This window comes from Pan paniscus, chromosome 21, assembly GCF_029289425.2.
Source record: "Pan paniscus chromosome 21, NHGRI_mPanPan1-v2.0_pri, whole genome shotgun sequence".
Classification (NCBI taxonomy): Eukaryota; Metazoa; Chordata; class Mammalia; order Primates; family Hominidae; genus Pan; species Pan paniscus.
In genome coordinates, this window is record NC_073270.2 from 53396166 (window position 1) to 53412222 (window position 16057).

The 16057-nt window shown below is 52.0% G+C and overlaps 1 protein-coding gene across 10 annotated transcripts in view; it reads right to left on the bottom strand.

The window, feature by feature from the left end:
* Window positions 1-135: 135 nt before the first annotated feature.
* The window catches only part of SULF2 (sulfatase 2), a 129897-nt gene continuing 113975 nt past the window's right edge, over window positions 136-16057 (bottom strand). For 5 of the 10 annotated variants that reach the window (XM_003826019.6, XM_034947095.4, XM_055104713.2 and 2 more), the window contains exons 11-21: window positions 15271-15466; window positions 8859-9087; window positions 8628-8724; window positions 7965-8059; window positions 6869-6928; window positions 6192-6361; window positions 5809-5951; window positions 4479-4602; window positions 2425-2458; window positions 2127-2180; window positions 136-1121 (exon numbers count right to left, since the gene is read on the bottom strand). In XM_003826019.6, coding sequence (XP_003826067.1) covers window positions 1091-1121; window positions 2127-2180; window positions 2425-2458; window positions 4479-4602; window positions 5809-5951; window positions 6192-6361; window positions 6869-6928; window positions 7965-8059; window positions 8628-8724; window positions 8859-9087; window positions 15271-15466 — 1233 coding nt within the window. In that variant the 3' untranslated portion in view covers window positions 136-1090. Of the gene's footprint in view, window positions 1122-2126; window positions 2181-2424; window positions 2459-4478; window positions 4603-5808; window positions 5952-6191; window positions 6362-6868; window positions 6929-7964; window positions 8060-8627; window positions 8728-8858; window positions 9088-15270; window positions 15467-16057 lie in introns of all 10 variants that reach the window. The other 5 variants (XM_063601212.1, XM_063601211.1, XM_063601215.1 and 2 more) reach the window with 1 other exon arrangement.

Here is a 16057-nt window from a genome sequence, read left to right on the forward strand (position 1 = left end):
ATGGTAGACTTTAGTCAATCTACAACCATCTACTCCCCTTTTAAGAAAATCTTCTAAACCCAAGGCATTTTCTTCCAAAAAGATGTTGACTGGTAGTATCTTGAATACTTTAAAAAAACAGACACACCAAAAAACTCCAAGAAATGGCCTTTTACAAAATGTCAAAGGTTCTTCATACCAACTGCTGGTCATTGGCTGGGGTTTTGAACACTGTATGACAATACTTAAACTACAAAATTTTTTTTACAAATACAGTTTCATCAAAACTTGGGACATACATCAACTTCATTTCTTTTCAGTACCTTAAAAAAAAAACATCAGTTCTGGGACATAACAAAGAAATACTAGGAGAAATGGTATCTGGACAGGAACAGAAATGTCCACAACTGCGAGGGATTTTCTTTTACACTGGCCACAGAGCGTTTATTGACATCACCACTCCTGAAAATTGGGATTTCTTATTAGGTTCCCCTAAAAGTTCCCATGTTGATTACATGTAAATAGTCACATATATACAATGAAGGCAGTTTCTTCAGAGGCAACCAGGGTTTATAGTGCTAGGTAAATGTCATCTCTTTTGTGCTACTGACTCATTGTCAAACGTCTCTGCACTGTTTTCAGCCTCTCCACGTTGCCTCTGTCCTGCTTCTTAGTTCCTTCTTTGTGACAAACCAAAAGAATAAGAGGATTTAGAACAGGACTGCTTTTCCCCTATGATTTAAAAATTCCAATGACTTTCGCCCTTGGGGGAAATTTCCAAGGAAATCTCTCTGGCTCGCTCTCTTCGTTTTCCTTTGTGAGCTTCTGGGGGAGGGTTAGTGGTGACTTTTTGATACGAAAAAATGCATTTTGTGCAGCTGGTGAGGTATAATCCAAAGCAAAAGCAGGGGCAAAAATGGACTTCCTGAAGTTATCTCTGCTCCTGCTGGTTATCCTCCAGAATCTGCCATGTTGACTGAGAGTGCGTGCTTGCTTTCTCAGGCCTCCTGGCCAATAGCACAGGTCTGCTGGAAATCACCCACATGGTTTTTCATTGCCTGTGCAGTCAGGTGATGCCTCTATGTTTTTGGAGGTCCACCTCTGTTGTTTCTTAACCTTCCCAGCCTTCCCACAGTTGTCCCCTAAAGAACAAAACAAACTCATCTTAGCACTTAGCTATCACGGTCTTTATCATGACTTCCTAATCGGTCCTACAGCTGAGGAAGCTTTGCTTCAAGGCTGCTGAGAATGAATATTTCTAGGTTACTTAGAACGGGATTGCCACCACCTAGTCACCTCAATTTTTTGTTTACTTATACACTCAATGCCTGGCAAGGATGGCATTTAAGGATCTGGACAGAATAGTGGCTAAGGAGATTGTGATATGTAAAGATTCTGTACCTTAATTCTAGAAGCACCGAAGAAAGGCTTAGGTGACCTGTTACTAATGTCCTATTAAAGCCACACAGGTTTATATGCATATAAAGGAAGAAATGAGTAGACCAGAGGTTGCAAGTGGCAGTTCACCAAGGGCAATAATTTGCCCACGTGGTTAACTTAATGTCAAATTAGATGATAATGATAAAGAATTCTCACACATACTTGCATTTTTGGATTTGGTAGACGAATTAGAAGATCTGGAAACCTCAGCCCATTCCTGCAGGGAGCAAACTGGCCTGCTCCCTTTAGAATAGAGGTGAACTTTACAGGTTGCCAGTCTCTTAGTCCCTGTCAGCCTCCAGTGGCACTGGAGTGAGAGTTTGTAGCATGGGCTTTTTGGAAACCATTTAATGAGGCCATCCTACTACTGATGTTGTATATCAGTTAGCACTTTTGTAGCCACAGCCTTCAAGATGCCTAGCAATTTGTAATATTTAAATGCTTCTCAACCTCTAAGTAATAGCTCAAGTTTACCAAGCACAGGTTATAGCGAGAACAGCAGTGTACTGGACAAGGCATTAATCTAAAACATGAAATGGATTCAAGTGTTTTCTTAGGGAAAGATGTGCATTAGTACTTCCCCCCCACCCTCATCATGAGAACAAACGAAGGGTGGTATGTAAGAAATGGCATGCAAATAGAATAGCATTGGCAAAATGAAGCGGTCAGAACCAGATTTCTATTTGTAAGCTGGTTCCTCAACTCACAGTGATTTGGAAGAAGGTCTCTTCATTTCTGGCCACTTTCGACGCTGAAACTGCCTAAGTTTTCAAGTGTCAAAGGAGAATGAATGTTAACCATCACCAAGAAAGAAAAAGTCCCCAAAGAACTATACAAAGAAGGTCTCCTAGGTGACACCTATCTTTGGTGGGTGATCCTGGTCTCGGGCAGACCAGAGGGAAGGGCAGTTTCTCAAGATAACAGGTGCAGACTCACAGAGATGAGACTGAAGGATGGGCCAAGATAGGAGAACTTTGTTTAGGCTTTAATAATAAAACGAAATACCTGTATTGCTCATAGCTTCCTCCATCTTTAAGTCCTAAATGAAGGAGAAATGAAAAACAAAACAGGAGCAGATAGTTTAGGCAAAACAACCCCAACACACCAGAAAACCATCTTATGCTTTTTTGTCACAATCCCATGATGCTGATAGTGTTCCCTACTCTGAGGGGTAGACTGAATTATGAGGGGAACCTGCCCTAAGTCTCCTAGATAGCCTTGTAGATTGCCTAAAATCCAGTGTCACCATGATCAGTTTCAGGACCCTGATGGCTTCATTCAGCGCTGACCTTAGTTATGGTGAGGGAGGTAGATGCAGGCATGAACATCTGTGCTCCAGAGGACAGAAAGCCAAGAGCCCTGACCAAGTGCAGGAGGGAGTTCCCCTTTGGGCTTTGGGGAAGTTTTCCTGAGGATGTGGCAGGATCAAGTGTGTGGGCTCCGGGGTCAGCCCACCTTGTTCACCTTACTCCTCCATAAAATGAGGATAAGATTCACCTCAAAGCTTATCAGCTAACACATGTAAAATGCTCAGCACAGAGCCTGGCACGCAGTGACTAATATGTCATTGCACTTTGATCACAAGAGTAGCAGCACTTGAGTGGCAGAGGTTAGGAAGCTACTAGTGAAAATTCTGATCATATCAGGCTCCTGACCAGAAGTATTAGTGCAACATCTTGTGTAAACACATTAGCTCTTCCCTCTTCATAACTAGAGCCGACGGTAGCGTCTGAATTCCTCCTAAGCTGTGTAGCCATTTTCCTGACATGAACTCTAGGCATCCTCCTAGACACAGTCCCTTCCCCAAGGGACTTTAAATACCAAAGGTTTTTTTTAAGCCACTCTCTCTCGCTAGTAAGTGAACTTCATTTTTCTTTTAGCTTTTCTTTTTTTAATATATATTTTTTTATTTTTAGAGATGGGGCGACAGCTCTGTCTCCCAGGCTGGAGTGCAGTGGTGCTACCATAGCTCACTGTAACCTTGAACTCCTGGGCTCAAGTCTCCTCCCACCTCAGCCTTCCAAAGCCCTGGAATCATAGGCATGAGCAACCATGCCTGTTTAGCTTTTTTCATCTTAAAATATCTATCTGGTTGGCATTCTAAACTTAAAACTGCAGATTTTGTCCTGTCCCAAACAAAACTCAGGATTTACCTGGGACTCCTAATCCCGCACCTCCCATCACCATGTTGTCTGGGGGCTTCACCACCTGAATCGGAAATCCATCATCTTTACTGCTCCCACCTCTAGTCCAAGCCACCATTTCTCCCTGGATAACTGGGCCATCTTCGCTGTTTTCTCCCATAAAGTCCCATTCTCCACCTAGCAAATGTTGGTGCCCAGGTTAAAACCCTCCATTGGCTTCCTGATACACCACAAATGAAATCTAAACTCTACCGTGGCCTAGGAAGCCCCGCACAGGGTGGCCCGATGCCCTCCCGCCACTCTCCACTGGCCTCAGTTGTGCTGGCTGCACCCCCTGAGCTGCTTTCTGCTCCTCACACTTTAAGCTTCCTGGAGCGCCAGCCCTCCACGTTTTCTCAGTGGTCGATTGCGTCCTACTTTTCAGGACTCAGTTCAGAAGTCTGACCCTGGTTTTATTTAGCAGTGCCCTTCCCCAGTCACACTGGATTCTACCATCCAGTTTTACCCTTTCCATACAAGCAAGAGGCCTCCCGCTGTGGACTGCTCTTCTTAGGACAACACCGGCTCCACACAAGTCAGCGAGGATGGGGTCATCTTTAGTCAACATGGTTTCAGGTGTAAGTTCTCAGGAAGTGTTTGTTGAATGCATGAGTGGACAAAAGGGAGGACAATGAAATGAGAGGGAATTCCGTGTGTTTCCTGGGCAGTTGGTGCAGGTGTTCCTCTCTCAGGAATCACAGCTTGTTAAAGGTCATCTGCCTGCTATGGACAGGGGCTCCCATGACTCGTCTGGAACTGTATCACCTCCCAAAGCCTGGTGATTTCAGGCTCATTCTTGGGGTAGACACCACCTCCTGAGTCCCTTCCTTTGGTTACCCTGCTGTCCAAGGGCCCCATATTGGGGTGCCTACTCACCCAGGTCCATGTTTCGAGTCCGGGGGTTACACTGCTTGTAACCCTTGCAGCTCCTCAGCTCCATGAGCTGTACGTGTAGCTGGTTGAGGACATCCCTGTCCAGTGTGTTCACTGCGTTCATCAGCTGGTTGCAAAAAAGGTAGTCTGTCAACAAGGTAAGTACAGGGACTCTCCCCTGCCCTTCTACCAACCAGGGGACATATTTCAGGCGGGTGGAAGGTGCTAGGGGCTGGTGACCTGTTTACTCCAACTTCTGCAAGAGCCAGCGTTTGGAAGAGTTAGGTGACTTTTTGGCTTCAAGTCCCACCAGGTTCACTCTTCATGAGAATGAAAACTCAGGAGAATAAAAACCACGTCTGTGTATTTAACGTTGGAGTTCTGCAGCCACTGGTCAGGAAACTTCCCAAGCTTGGAAAGAAAGCCTTCCAAGTCTTGGTTTTATCAGCAGCCTTCATTCAGGGGCCCTCAGCTCCTCCTGATTGCAAAGCAGCCATTTGATGAAAGGACGGGTAAGTGGCCTGGGTTCTTGTGTAGTCTGGGAGCTACCGGTGAGGGACTTAACCTACCCCTTTGGTAAAGTATGAGGGTGAACCTATCTAAGGAGAAAGACTGCACACCTATATAGTAATGAAAGCATTTGTGCTGCTGACATTTAAACATCAGATTTCATTTAAATTATTTTAGGCTTTTCTTGAAAGGTCAAAGCCTGGGCAATACCAAGGCCACAGTACAGGAAAGCTCTAGTGCTGGAGCTCAGTAGTGACTGTCCCTGTACAAGGGCCCACATGTGCCGATGACCAGACATGCCACTGCTCCTTTTGGTCTTGTGTGGTCCTGGGCCACTTCAGTCGCGTGTGTGTTTAGATGGCTTACTGTACGGAAGCACTTAGCAGAGTGCTTGGTGCAGTGTGTTACTGTTACATTAGCTGCGCGGTCCGTGTAGGCCCTGCAGTGGGTAATATTTGGCTTGATCCTACAGCCTGACAGTGTTAGGAGTCTTCACAAGTTCCGGCAAAACCTGGTTGCATGTTGCATGTTAAGTTAGAGGGAAGAAGCCATATATATTACACACGCGGGGTGATGGAGGCAAAAAGCAGGGTGATGGAGGCAAAAAGCAGGGTGATGGAGGCAAAAAGCAGGGTGATGGAGGCAAAAAAGGCTGATTGAACACAGAACCCCCAATCTCAGCAGCTTCACAACTTACTCCCACTGGCTCAGGGACTCAGTGGCACTTGGACAATTTGTCATCACTTCCCTGAGGTTGGGGGGGCCTACCTGGCAGCACTGGTGTACCCCACACCCCCATCTCTCTAGCTCGGGTTGTCTGTACCTGGTAGGGGTCTGTGTTGAGATCAAAGTACTCTAGGAAGCCAGTTGCAAATTCACAGAAGAGGAAATTGTGAGTCTCATTGATGGTCCTCATGCACCAGTACGTGTTATTGTTGGCGCTGGTGCAGGCACAGAAAGGCCCCACTGCCAAGGAAGAGAGAGCATGTCCTGAGTGCCTGCGGGAGGAGGCCCCATCTGCCAACAGTGATTCCTGTCAGGGACAGCCCCCAAAACCAGTTCGTCAAATGCCAAGAGGCTGTCCCGAGCACCGTGGACCCCTGGTGTTGGGGACCCCCTTTCTGAGAGAGGTCTGGGTCACTAAGTGGAGAAGTTTCTTGAACCCCTGGGCCTCAGCCTGTCCACCCCTGCCCTGGGCTTGCTCACGTGTCCAGAAAGGCGCTGTCTGCCAGTGCTGGTTGTCGTGGGTGAAGCACGTGAGGCCTGGCATGCTGCACGTGTCGTTGTTCTGCAGGCGCTTGAGCAGCTTGCGGAGTTTCTTCTTGCGCTTCTGCTCCCGCAACAGCCACACCTTGTCCTTCTCTTGCAGGCCCTTCCTATGGGCGCAGAGGGCCACACACACCTTGGGCCTCTGAGGGATCAGTGACCCCATGTCTCTGCTCTTCCTGTCCACCTAAGGGCTGCACTGAGGCTTCTCCAACAGAGAGCCATGGGCATAGCAATTCAGGGTCCCAAGTCCCAGTGCTGCTCCAAGGCAGAGCCGGGACCAGAACCTGGGTCTTGTCATTCTACTTTAACTCCCAAGGGGGCACAAGCTGGGGACAGAACCAGGCAGCTACTGGGACTCCTGTTGACACCCCTTTCCCCTCCTTCCTGTGTCCTGCCCTACTTGATGGAGTTGCGGTAACCCCATTTAGCCACAAGGGGGCGTGGGAGGCCCGCTCAGTGTTGATTGGGAAGTAAGGCCTCTTCGAGGGCCACCGTGGACTTCCCAGGGAAGGGCCTGGACTAATTTCCTTTTCTTCTGAGTTTTAGCTTAAGGGAGGGCCACCTCCTCACGCAGGCCTCTGCATCTCTTCCCCAGGACCTCAAGCTGCTCTTACCTGAAAGGATGCAGACTGGAGCCTTTGTGCTTGAGGCGGCCTTTGTGCTGGGTGTGGTAGCTGTAACAGACCCCCCCAGCCCCCAGGCTTCAGGAGTGGCTCCGAGGGCTCCGCTGGCAGGTGCAAGCTGTGATTTCTGGGACTCCCATGTGTTGCTGCTGCCCCACCCCTGTCCCTCCTTCTGAGGTGGTGGTGGGTAGGGTACGACCCTATCCTCAGGGCAGCAGGTACCTGCCTGAGTGGCTTCTTTCTCCAAGCATGAGCCAGGACTCTGCCTGGACTTTTGCTAGACTTTAGCAGGTTGGGTTAATTGTAATTTAGCCACGACTAGAAGCTGGGCCTGGCTTTAGGTGCATCAGCCTCAGCATCCTTTTTCCTTTCTTTTTTGATGGTTAATTTTACATGTCAAAGCCTCAGCATCTTGAGGTTGGTTCCCTCACCACCCTGCTTACTCACACTTGGTCGGGGTCAACACAGGGAAGCCTGTGTTTTGCAGCACTTTCTGGAAAGACAGCAGGGCTTCTACAGCTGTGCTGTCCAGTATGGGAGCCACTGGCCACAGGTGGCTACTTCAATTTGAATTAAGCAAAATAAAAAATTTGGCTCCTTAGTGACACTAGCCACAATTTTAAGTATGCACCAGCCACGTGTGGTGTAGTGCAGATATAGCCCATTTCCGTCAGCACAGAATGTTCTATTAGAGCTGTTCTAGAGTTCAGTCCTTTGGGCCAGGGGACCCCTAAGCCGGGAACATGGACCTCAAACCACATGGGGGATTTCTGAAAGGGCAATCGGCAGAGGCACTTTTCCGGCCTGGAGCTGGCTCTGCGCAGCCAGCACGGGTCTCTTGCTAGCAATACTGGAATCTGGGCGCCAGCCTGGCTGAGGAGCAGGTCCGTGTGCCACACTGGCTGACAACAGGGAGGTAAATTACGGATTTTTTTAATGCCATGAGGGGAGAAGATAATTTTATGCCATGAGGGGAGAAGATAAAGATAAAAATAAAAAATGAAAGGGGTCAATCATGAGAGGGGATGAACTGAACTGTCCTGTAGGAGAGTGGGGTCTTAGGGAGGTCCCTTTGCTACTGCCTTACCTGATTTTGTGACAGTCACATTCTTCTGGCCGCTTTTTCTTCAGGTGACCTCGGACTTCCCTCAGGTTCTTAATTTTGTTCTGCAGGGTTTCAATCTGAGGGAGGGGCAGGAGAGGAGGCCTTGAAACCTTCAAGGCTGGACAACAAAGGCTTGGCCTGGTGACTGCCCCCACGCTGCCGTGTCTGTGCTCAGCAGCGGCAGCCTGCACTCCCCGGGCCCCAGGGCCAGCACCGGCATGTCTGGGTGGGGAGGAGGTACTTGTTCTGCCTGAAGGAAGCCCGCCTTCTCCTCCAGCCAGCCCTTGCAAGGGAACCGAGTCATTTTCCTGGCCTGGCCTGGCCTGCGCAGGAACCCGCTGAGCCCACTGAGGCCTCCAGTGTCTCCCCTGGGCTTGATGAAAGGCCTCCTGTAGCGTAGACTTCTTGTAAGTCAAAAGGGGGACAACGTGGCTAAGCCATCGTCCCTCAGACAGCCTGGGCAGGAAGCTATCTGTCTCATGCTGGGACTGACGCCTATCCCCGGGTTGAGGAATCTGTGGGGACCTCACTTCACCTCTCCAGCCTCTTCCCTGGGTCTGGCCTCACTGCCCTCCCACCGTGAACCGGGGGTCCTGCCAGGCCCGTGGTGGCCGAGAGCACGCTCCTCTCCCGCTCTCCACTCACCTCGTGGTCGATGTGCAGCTTGTGGTCTTTCCAGGCCTGCAGGGACTTGTACAGGTCCAGGTCACACTGGACTGTGTCGTTCTCTAGGATGTAGCACCTGCTTGAGAGAAGGGATCACGTGTGGCTCGGAGGTGGTGGAGGGGGAGCAGCCCAGGTGCCCAGGAGGTGTGGGAAGCCCTTGCCGAGGTCTGTCCTGTCCCCTTCACCCTCGACTTCCACCTGGACACTCACCGATGTGTCACTTTAATGGGGTTGGCGGCTGAGTAGTCGGGAAGGCCTCCAGTGCCACTGAAGTCCCCACCATCCTTGTCATCTTGGTCCTCAGGGGCCCCTGGCCAGTGCCGCTTGGTGAGGTTTCGGGGCTGGGCGGCATCACCCAGGCCTACGTGGTACACCCTGCCGTCCACCTCGATGGCCACTGAGCGGATGGAGCGACTGCGGACATAGCTGGCCTTGTACTCTGTGGGCATTAGAGGAGTGGCAGAGTTAGGGAGGCAGGAAAGGCTGGCCAGGCTCCCAGGGCAGTGGGTCCTTCATCAAGATAGGGCCGGGCTTCCAAGCATGAGGCTCAGCTTTGCCTGCGACCCGAGGGGTCGTGGAATCTACCCGCCTGCTCGCAGATCCTGGACCGCAGGGGAGGGCCTCGAGGTGATCACACCGGCAAGACGGAAGTCCTGGAGCCAAGAAGCCACTGACTCAAGAGGATTTCAAGCGAGAGCTGCTTGCGGGTAAACAAATGGCGGTACATCATCTGTACAACGGAATATGCGACCAGAACCAGGAGCGAGGTTCTGATTCACGCTAGAGCGCGGATGAATGTCAAAAGCAGGTGGAGTGAAACCAGCCAGACACAAAGCGGGCTCGTATTGTTACATTCTATTTATAGGAACTACCCAGAATAGGTAAATCTATAGCGGCAGAAAGAAGATTGGTGATTGCCAGGGGCTGGGGGAGAGGGTAGTGAGGAGTGACTGCTTTGTGGGTACGGGGTTCCCTTTTGGGGTGATGAAATGTTTTGGAACTAGGTAGAGGTGTGCAACACTGTGAACCTATTAAATGCCTCTGCATTGTATATAATTGTAAAAATGGTGAGTTTTATGTTATCTGAACTTCACCTCAATTAAAAACGAAAAAAAGTATCATGGATGTAAAAATGTTGATTTAAACTGGGAAAAAGGGGCCCTGCAGTGCCTGTCTCTGGGTAGAAATGGACGGGGACTGGGGAAGCCACTTAGCTTCTTTGAGTCCCAGAGAGCTGGAGGCTGCCCACCAGGTGGTAGGCAGGTGCTACACCCAGGTGGGCCGGTGACAAGGCTGAGAGGGGGCTTTTGCATACGCCCTGATGCTGAAAACTCAGGGGTGCAGGCTGAAGTGACACCCCAGGTAGCCTGTATCTTCTGTGTCTCAAAAACAAATCTGAGTTGGTAACATTAAAGAAAAAGGGGAGGTGGTGGCGGTGATGTAGGGATCCAGATTTCCAGCTTCCAGAAAGGAAACAGATGTCTCACGGGCCCACAGTTCCATATGGTCAGGACGGGCTGGGGATGGGCGGCCCCTTTGGCTGCCCACTGTCTTCCCTGTTGGCCACAGCCCCTGCCACTCCTTTCTGTTTTAAAACCTCTGCCCACCTGACACATGCCTGGCCCCAGCAGGCACGCACTGCAGTTGTCATCCTCCAGATGTGCCTCACTTAAAGAGAAGGGCCTGGAGCCAGTTAGTGACCCAGGTTTTGTTGGATCCCAAGTGACCCCGAGATGGTGACCAAAGAGGACCAGCTGGAGGCAGGTGGTGGCGGAAGGCAGTGGAAGGAGGGAGGAAAGGGCTCCCTTCTCACGTGGCCCGGGTGCCACCCCCACTCTTGGGGGATGTTTTGTATCTTTCAGTTCTCAGACACCTCGCATCAGAGTCACAAGGGCCGAAGGATCCTGAGGGGCCGGGAGAGGCCTCCCCTCTCCAGCAGAGCCTTGGGCCTTTTCTGACACAGGGCAGCCTTCTCCTGGGCACTTCTCTCCCTCGGTTTAGTCTCCCGATGCAAGTACACAAATTGCCGAGGATGCTCCCTGTGCCAAGCAGGTCCTGCCCCGAGAGGCTCAGGAAATAGACCCAGCGTGTCCTCTCCACTCCTTTTGTCTCAGTCGGCTCATAAGTGAGCTGCTTTGCCTCTTTCCACCCTCCATCTCCCAGCTCTAGATTCAGGGGTCCCTAAACCATGGCCTAAGGGCCCAGGCCAGCCTCCATCTGTCTTTGTGAATACAGTTTCACTGGGTACAGCTGCTCGCATTCCCTTATACCTCTGCAGTCGCAGGGCTGAGTTGCAAAGCCCAAGACCTTTACTCTCTGGCTCTTCACAGAAGCGGTATGCCAGCCCTGTGTGAATCCTTTCCTGGACTGAAGCCACACTACCTGCTCTCCCCATCACTCTGTGTTCGTGTCCAGAGTCCTGGAGGTACCCTTCCTGCCACACCAACGGGGAATGGGACAGGACTTCATAACCTGGCGGCCAAGAGCTTTGCTGCAATCAGATGGCTCAGGTGCAAACCCCTGAGCACATGTGTGGCCCCGGCGATTTGGGTAACTTCTCAGGATGGTGCCTACCCTACAAAGGCTCCTTGGAGGATGGCACGAAACGGAACTAGTGAAGCATTCATGCCTGATGAGCTGGTGTGGACCAGCTACTGCAGGGGGTGGGGACTCTGCCTGCAGCTGACGTCCTCACCTAAGGTGACAACCCTGGGCCCACTCCCTGCCTCTCCACGCCGGTGACTGCCTGTGTGATGTGGCTGCCCGTGCCCATGGTGCTTCTCACCACCCTCGGCCACACCGGTCACCTCTCTGTGACTGGGACTCACCGCCCTGATTCTGAGCACAGGGTCTTTGTACTCCATCTTCCTCCTCCTCAGAACACTTGCTCTCTGGCTGGTCACAAGACCTGTTCCTTTCTGTACTTTGTTCTCATTAAATGTCCATTGAGCGCCATTCTGGAGCCGCCACCCCTCTCTGCTAGTCCTGCCACCGCTGCGTCTCCTTCATGCGTTTTTCACCAGGGGAAGTGGCCCTTTGTTCACTTGTTCACATCTTGTCTCATCTATGAGGTCCAAGTCCGTGTCTCTCCAGGTCAACTCTAATCTCAGTGTCTTGCACAAAGTTCAAGAAATGAATGAACCCCAGTCACCTGGGCCCATCCCCCGAGTCCTCGTCCCCTTCTCCTGTTCCTGGGTCCCCCTTCTGCTGTGAGCTGGCTGGCTCTGCCTAACATCCCCACGCCGCAGCCAGGATCCCCGTGGATCAAGGTGGGCCGGGGCTTCCCAACCTTACCACTGCGGCCACTTTGGGGCCAGATCAAACTCTGTGGTGGGGGCCGTCCTGTGCGTTGCAAGATGTTTTGCCGCATCCATAGCCTCTGCTCACTAGACGCCAGCAGCATCCCTCCATCACACACAATTGTGACAGCCAAAACTGTCTCCAAACATTGCTAAGTGTCCCCTGGGGGACAGAAAGCCCCCAGTTCAGCCTGCTCTAGGCTGACTGCTCAGAAAAGAGGGACAGAGTGTCTTGTCGGAGACTCTAGCAGGGGGAAGAATGCCAGGCAGGAGATGGGGCTGGAGTCCCCAAATCAGCCACGTGACCCAGTCTTTCCTGTCCATCATCAGGGGGTGATCACCCCTGCCCTGCTCACAGGGCTTTTGAGAGGTGCAGGTCCCGGCTCTGACATTACACTCACATGAGGATTCTGACCAGGGCTGAGCTGACTCTCGGCTACTTTTAGGTATTTTTCTTTCCTCTAAGCATTAATAAGGGGAAAAGAGCTGAATTTCTCCCTGCCAGATCTTGTATTATTTAAAGATTATCGACTGTGCCACATATTGAAGCAAGGAGATGCTGGCTGTGTAATCCAATCTGGAAACCAATCATTCTGTTCAGCTAGAAAAGTTAATGTAGTAGTTCGTAATCAGCTGGTGAGGAAATGTAACGGAGGGTCATCAGCTGGGAAACGGTGTTTGAGGCAGTGGCTGGGCTGTTATGGAGAGAGACTTATCTGCTCCACGATGAAGACATTTGCTGCCTGGCTGGCTGGACCAGAGGAGATCACTGCGCCTGCCGTCGGAGACCTCAATCTCTAATTAGTCTGTGGTACAATATCATCCGTCTTACAAAGAATGGAGACTTCTTGTTTTTTTTTGAGACAGTCTTGCTCTGTCACCCAGGCTGGAGTGAAGTGGCATGATCTCAGTTCACTGCAACCTCCTGCTCCCAGGTTCAAGCCATTCTCGTGCCTCAGCCTCCTGAGTAGCAGGGACTACAGGCACCCACCACCATGCCTGGCTAATTTTTGTATTTTTAGTAGACACGGGTTTCACCTTGTTGGCCAGACTGGTCTCGAACTTCTGAGCTCAGGCAATCCGCCTGCCTTGGCCTCCCGAAATGCTGGGATTACAGGCGTGAGCCACTCTGCCCGATCAGGAAGGAGATTCCAACACAGGCTACCATGTGGATGAACCCGGAGAACATTATGCGAAGAGAAATAAGCCAGCCACAGGAGGACAAATACTGTACAATTCCACTTAATATGAGGCCCCTAAAGCAGTCAAGCTCATAGAGAAGAAGAGTGGTTGCTGAGAACGGTGGGAGAATGGGGTGACAGCAGGGTGGGAGAACGGGGTGGGAGAACGGGGTGGGAGCGGGGTGGGAGAACGGGGTGGGAGTGAGGTGGGAGAATGGGGTGGGGGTGGGAGCGGGGTGGGAGAACGGGGTGAGAGCGGGGTGGGAGAACGGGGTGAGAGCGGGGTGGGAGAACGGGGTGAGAGCGGGGTGGGAGAACGGGGTGAGAGCGGGGTGGGGGAACGGGGTGAGAGCGGGGTGGGGGAACGGGGTGAGAGCGGGGTGGGGGAACGGGGTGAGAGCGGGGTGGGAGAACGGGGTGAGGGAACGGGGTGGGGGAACGGGGTGAGGGAACGGGGTGGAGGAACGGGGTGAGAGCGGGGTGGGAGAACGGGGTGAGAGCGGGGTGGGAGAACGGGGTGAGAGCGGGGTGGGAGAACGGGGTGAGAGAACGGGGTGAGAGCGGGGTGGGAGAACGGGGTGAGAGAACGGGGTGAGAGCGGGGTGGGGGAACGGGGTGAGAGCGGGGTGGGAGAACGGGGTGAGAGAACGGGGTGAGAGCGGGGTGGGAGAACGGGGAGATGGCGTTGAATGGGGACAGTTGTAGTTTTGCAAGATGAAAAGAGTTCATTTAGCAGATAGGTTGCGTAGTAGTGGGAATATAGTTGACACTACTGGATACTTAAAAATGGTTAAGATGATAAATTTTATGGGAATTTCACCATAATTTTTTTTAAAAACAACACCTAAAATCTCTCATTAGGTTTTGGCTGTCCTTAGGCCAGAGAAACGGGCTACGTGGGAAGCTGCCCAGCCTTGGAGGGCACACTTCTAGCCGGCGGACCCCGACGCCTCCACACATTTTCAGGGCACAGGCTCATTCCTGTTTTAAAGTCATGTAGGGACCATTCTTCCTGTTTGATGGTGGGAGCTGAGCCTCAGAATGGTGAAGTGATAGCCCAGGGTGGCGGCTGAGCCTTCTGGCTGGGTCTAGAAGAGTCCCTCTCTCCACTTCACCTGCTCCCTGGCTTCTGTCTGACTGTCCTCTCCTCGGCCCCTGCCGAGAATGAGGTGTGAAGGTGTAGACACTTCTTCAGCTGAGTGAGGCTTTTCCCCACTCAACTATAGTCTATTTTTGTTCTTCAGGGTAGTTTATTTTTTATTTTTTTTGAGACCGAGTCTCACTCTGTCGCCCAGGCTGGAGCACAATGGCGTGATCTCAGCTATCTGCAACCTCTGCCTCCCGGGTTCAAGCGACTCTGCTGCCACACCACACGCCCAACTAATTTTTTGTATTTTTAGTAGAGATGGGGTTTCACCATGTTGGCCAGGCTGGTCTTGAACTCCTGACCTCAAGTGATCTGTCCACCTCAGCCTCTCAAAGTGCTGGGATTACAGGTGTGAGCCACCGTGCCCAGCCCAGGGTAGTTCTATAAAGTCACCACAAACACTGACTAATTGAACGCTGAAACATGGCTCCTAGGGGAAGCACAGAGCTGGGTTCCTGTGAACCTCTGGTCCTAGCATTTTCACCAGCCAATCAATACAGAACCTTGTATGTGTGTTTCTTCCTTTTTTTTGAGATGGATCTCGCTCTGTTGCCCAGGCTGGAGTGCAGTGGCACAATCTCGGGTCACTGCAGCCTCTGCCTCCCGGGTTCAAGCGATTCTTATGCCTCAGCCTCCCAAGTAGCTGGGATTACAAGCGTGAGCCACCACATCTGGCTAATTGTTGTATTTTTAGACGGGGTTTTACCATGTTGGCCAGGCTGGTCTGGAGCTCCTGACCTCAGGTGATCCGCCTGCCTCGGACTCCCAAAGTACTGGGATTACAGGCGTGAGCCATTGCGCCTGGCCTTATCTGTTTATTACTACTGCTCCCCACTAGAATGGGTGGCTCGTGAGGAGGTGTGGCTGTGTCCCCAGCCCCTAGATCACCACCTGGCAAAGCGACAGTCTCTGTGCAACTGTCGGAGTGAATGAATGGGCCCCCCCAGGCATGGTCTCTCTCCTCCTGTCCCACTTAGCCAGGCTGTGACACTTACTCTTCTTGAAGAGTTTTTTCCGGCGTCCGGCCAGGCTGAGCTTGTAGTCCCCGCTGTCACAGGTGCAGGCCTCGCTGCCCTGCCCGTAGTACTTGGGCACGAGGTTGGAGAGGGCTCTGCTGCCGCCCAGCCGCATGGGGCCCTTGCACTTATGCAGCTTCAGCTTCCCCGTGGCGTCCTCCACACACTGCCACTTCTGCAAGACATGCCAGGGCCTCGGCCAGCTGCTCATCTGCTCCCCTAAACCCGCCTCTCCCCTGCCACCCCCATCCACCCTGGAGACATCCCTCTCCCTGCTTGCATCCAGCTGTTACCGAGCCCCACCTCTGCTATCTCCAATGCCGCTTCTCTCCACTGCCACTGCTTGAACCTTGGGCAGAGCTACCATCATCCCCCAGCGAGATGCCTCCGACAGCCACCACTCTCACGGTTACCTGCTTCTGTCTGCTCCTAAAATCCACCCACATGGCAGCTAGAGGAATCTTTTTAAAGGGCAAGTTGGATCATATTACTCTCCTACTTAAAACCCTTCAATGGCTCCCACTGTCTTTAAGACAAGACCCAAGCTCCTGATACTAGTCTTTGAACATCCTCTGCAATCTGGCCCTGGCCTACCCATCGGTCTCCTCTCCCTCAGCCCTCTCTCCAGTATCCCCTGTGGGCTGCTGCCCCAGGGACTTGGCGCTCACTGTTCCTTCTGCCTAGAATGCCTTTTCTCCAGCCCTTCCTGCTGCTGGAGGCTTCTCTTCCTTCCCGTCTGCTCCAGCGCAAGGAGGTCTCCCCTGAC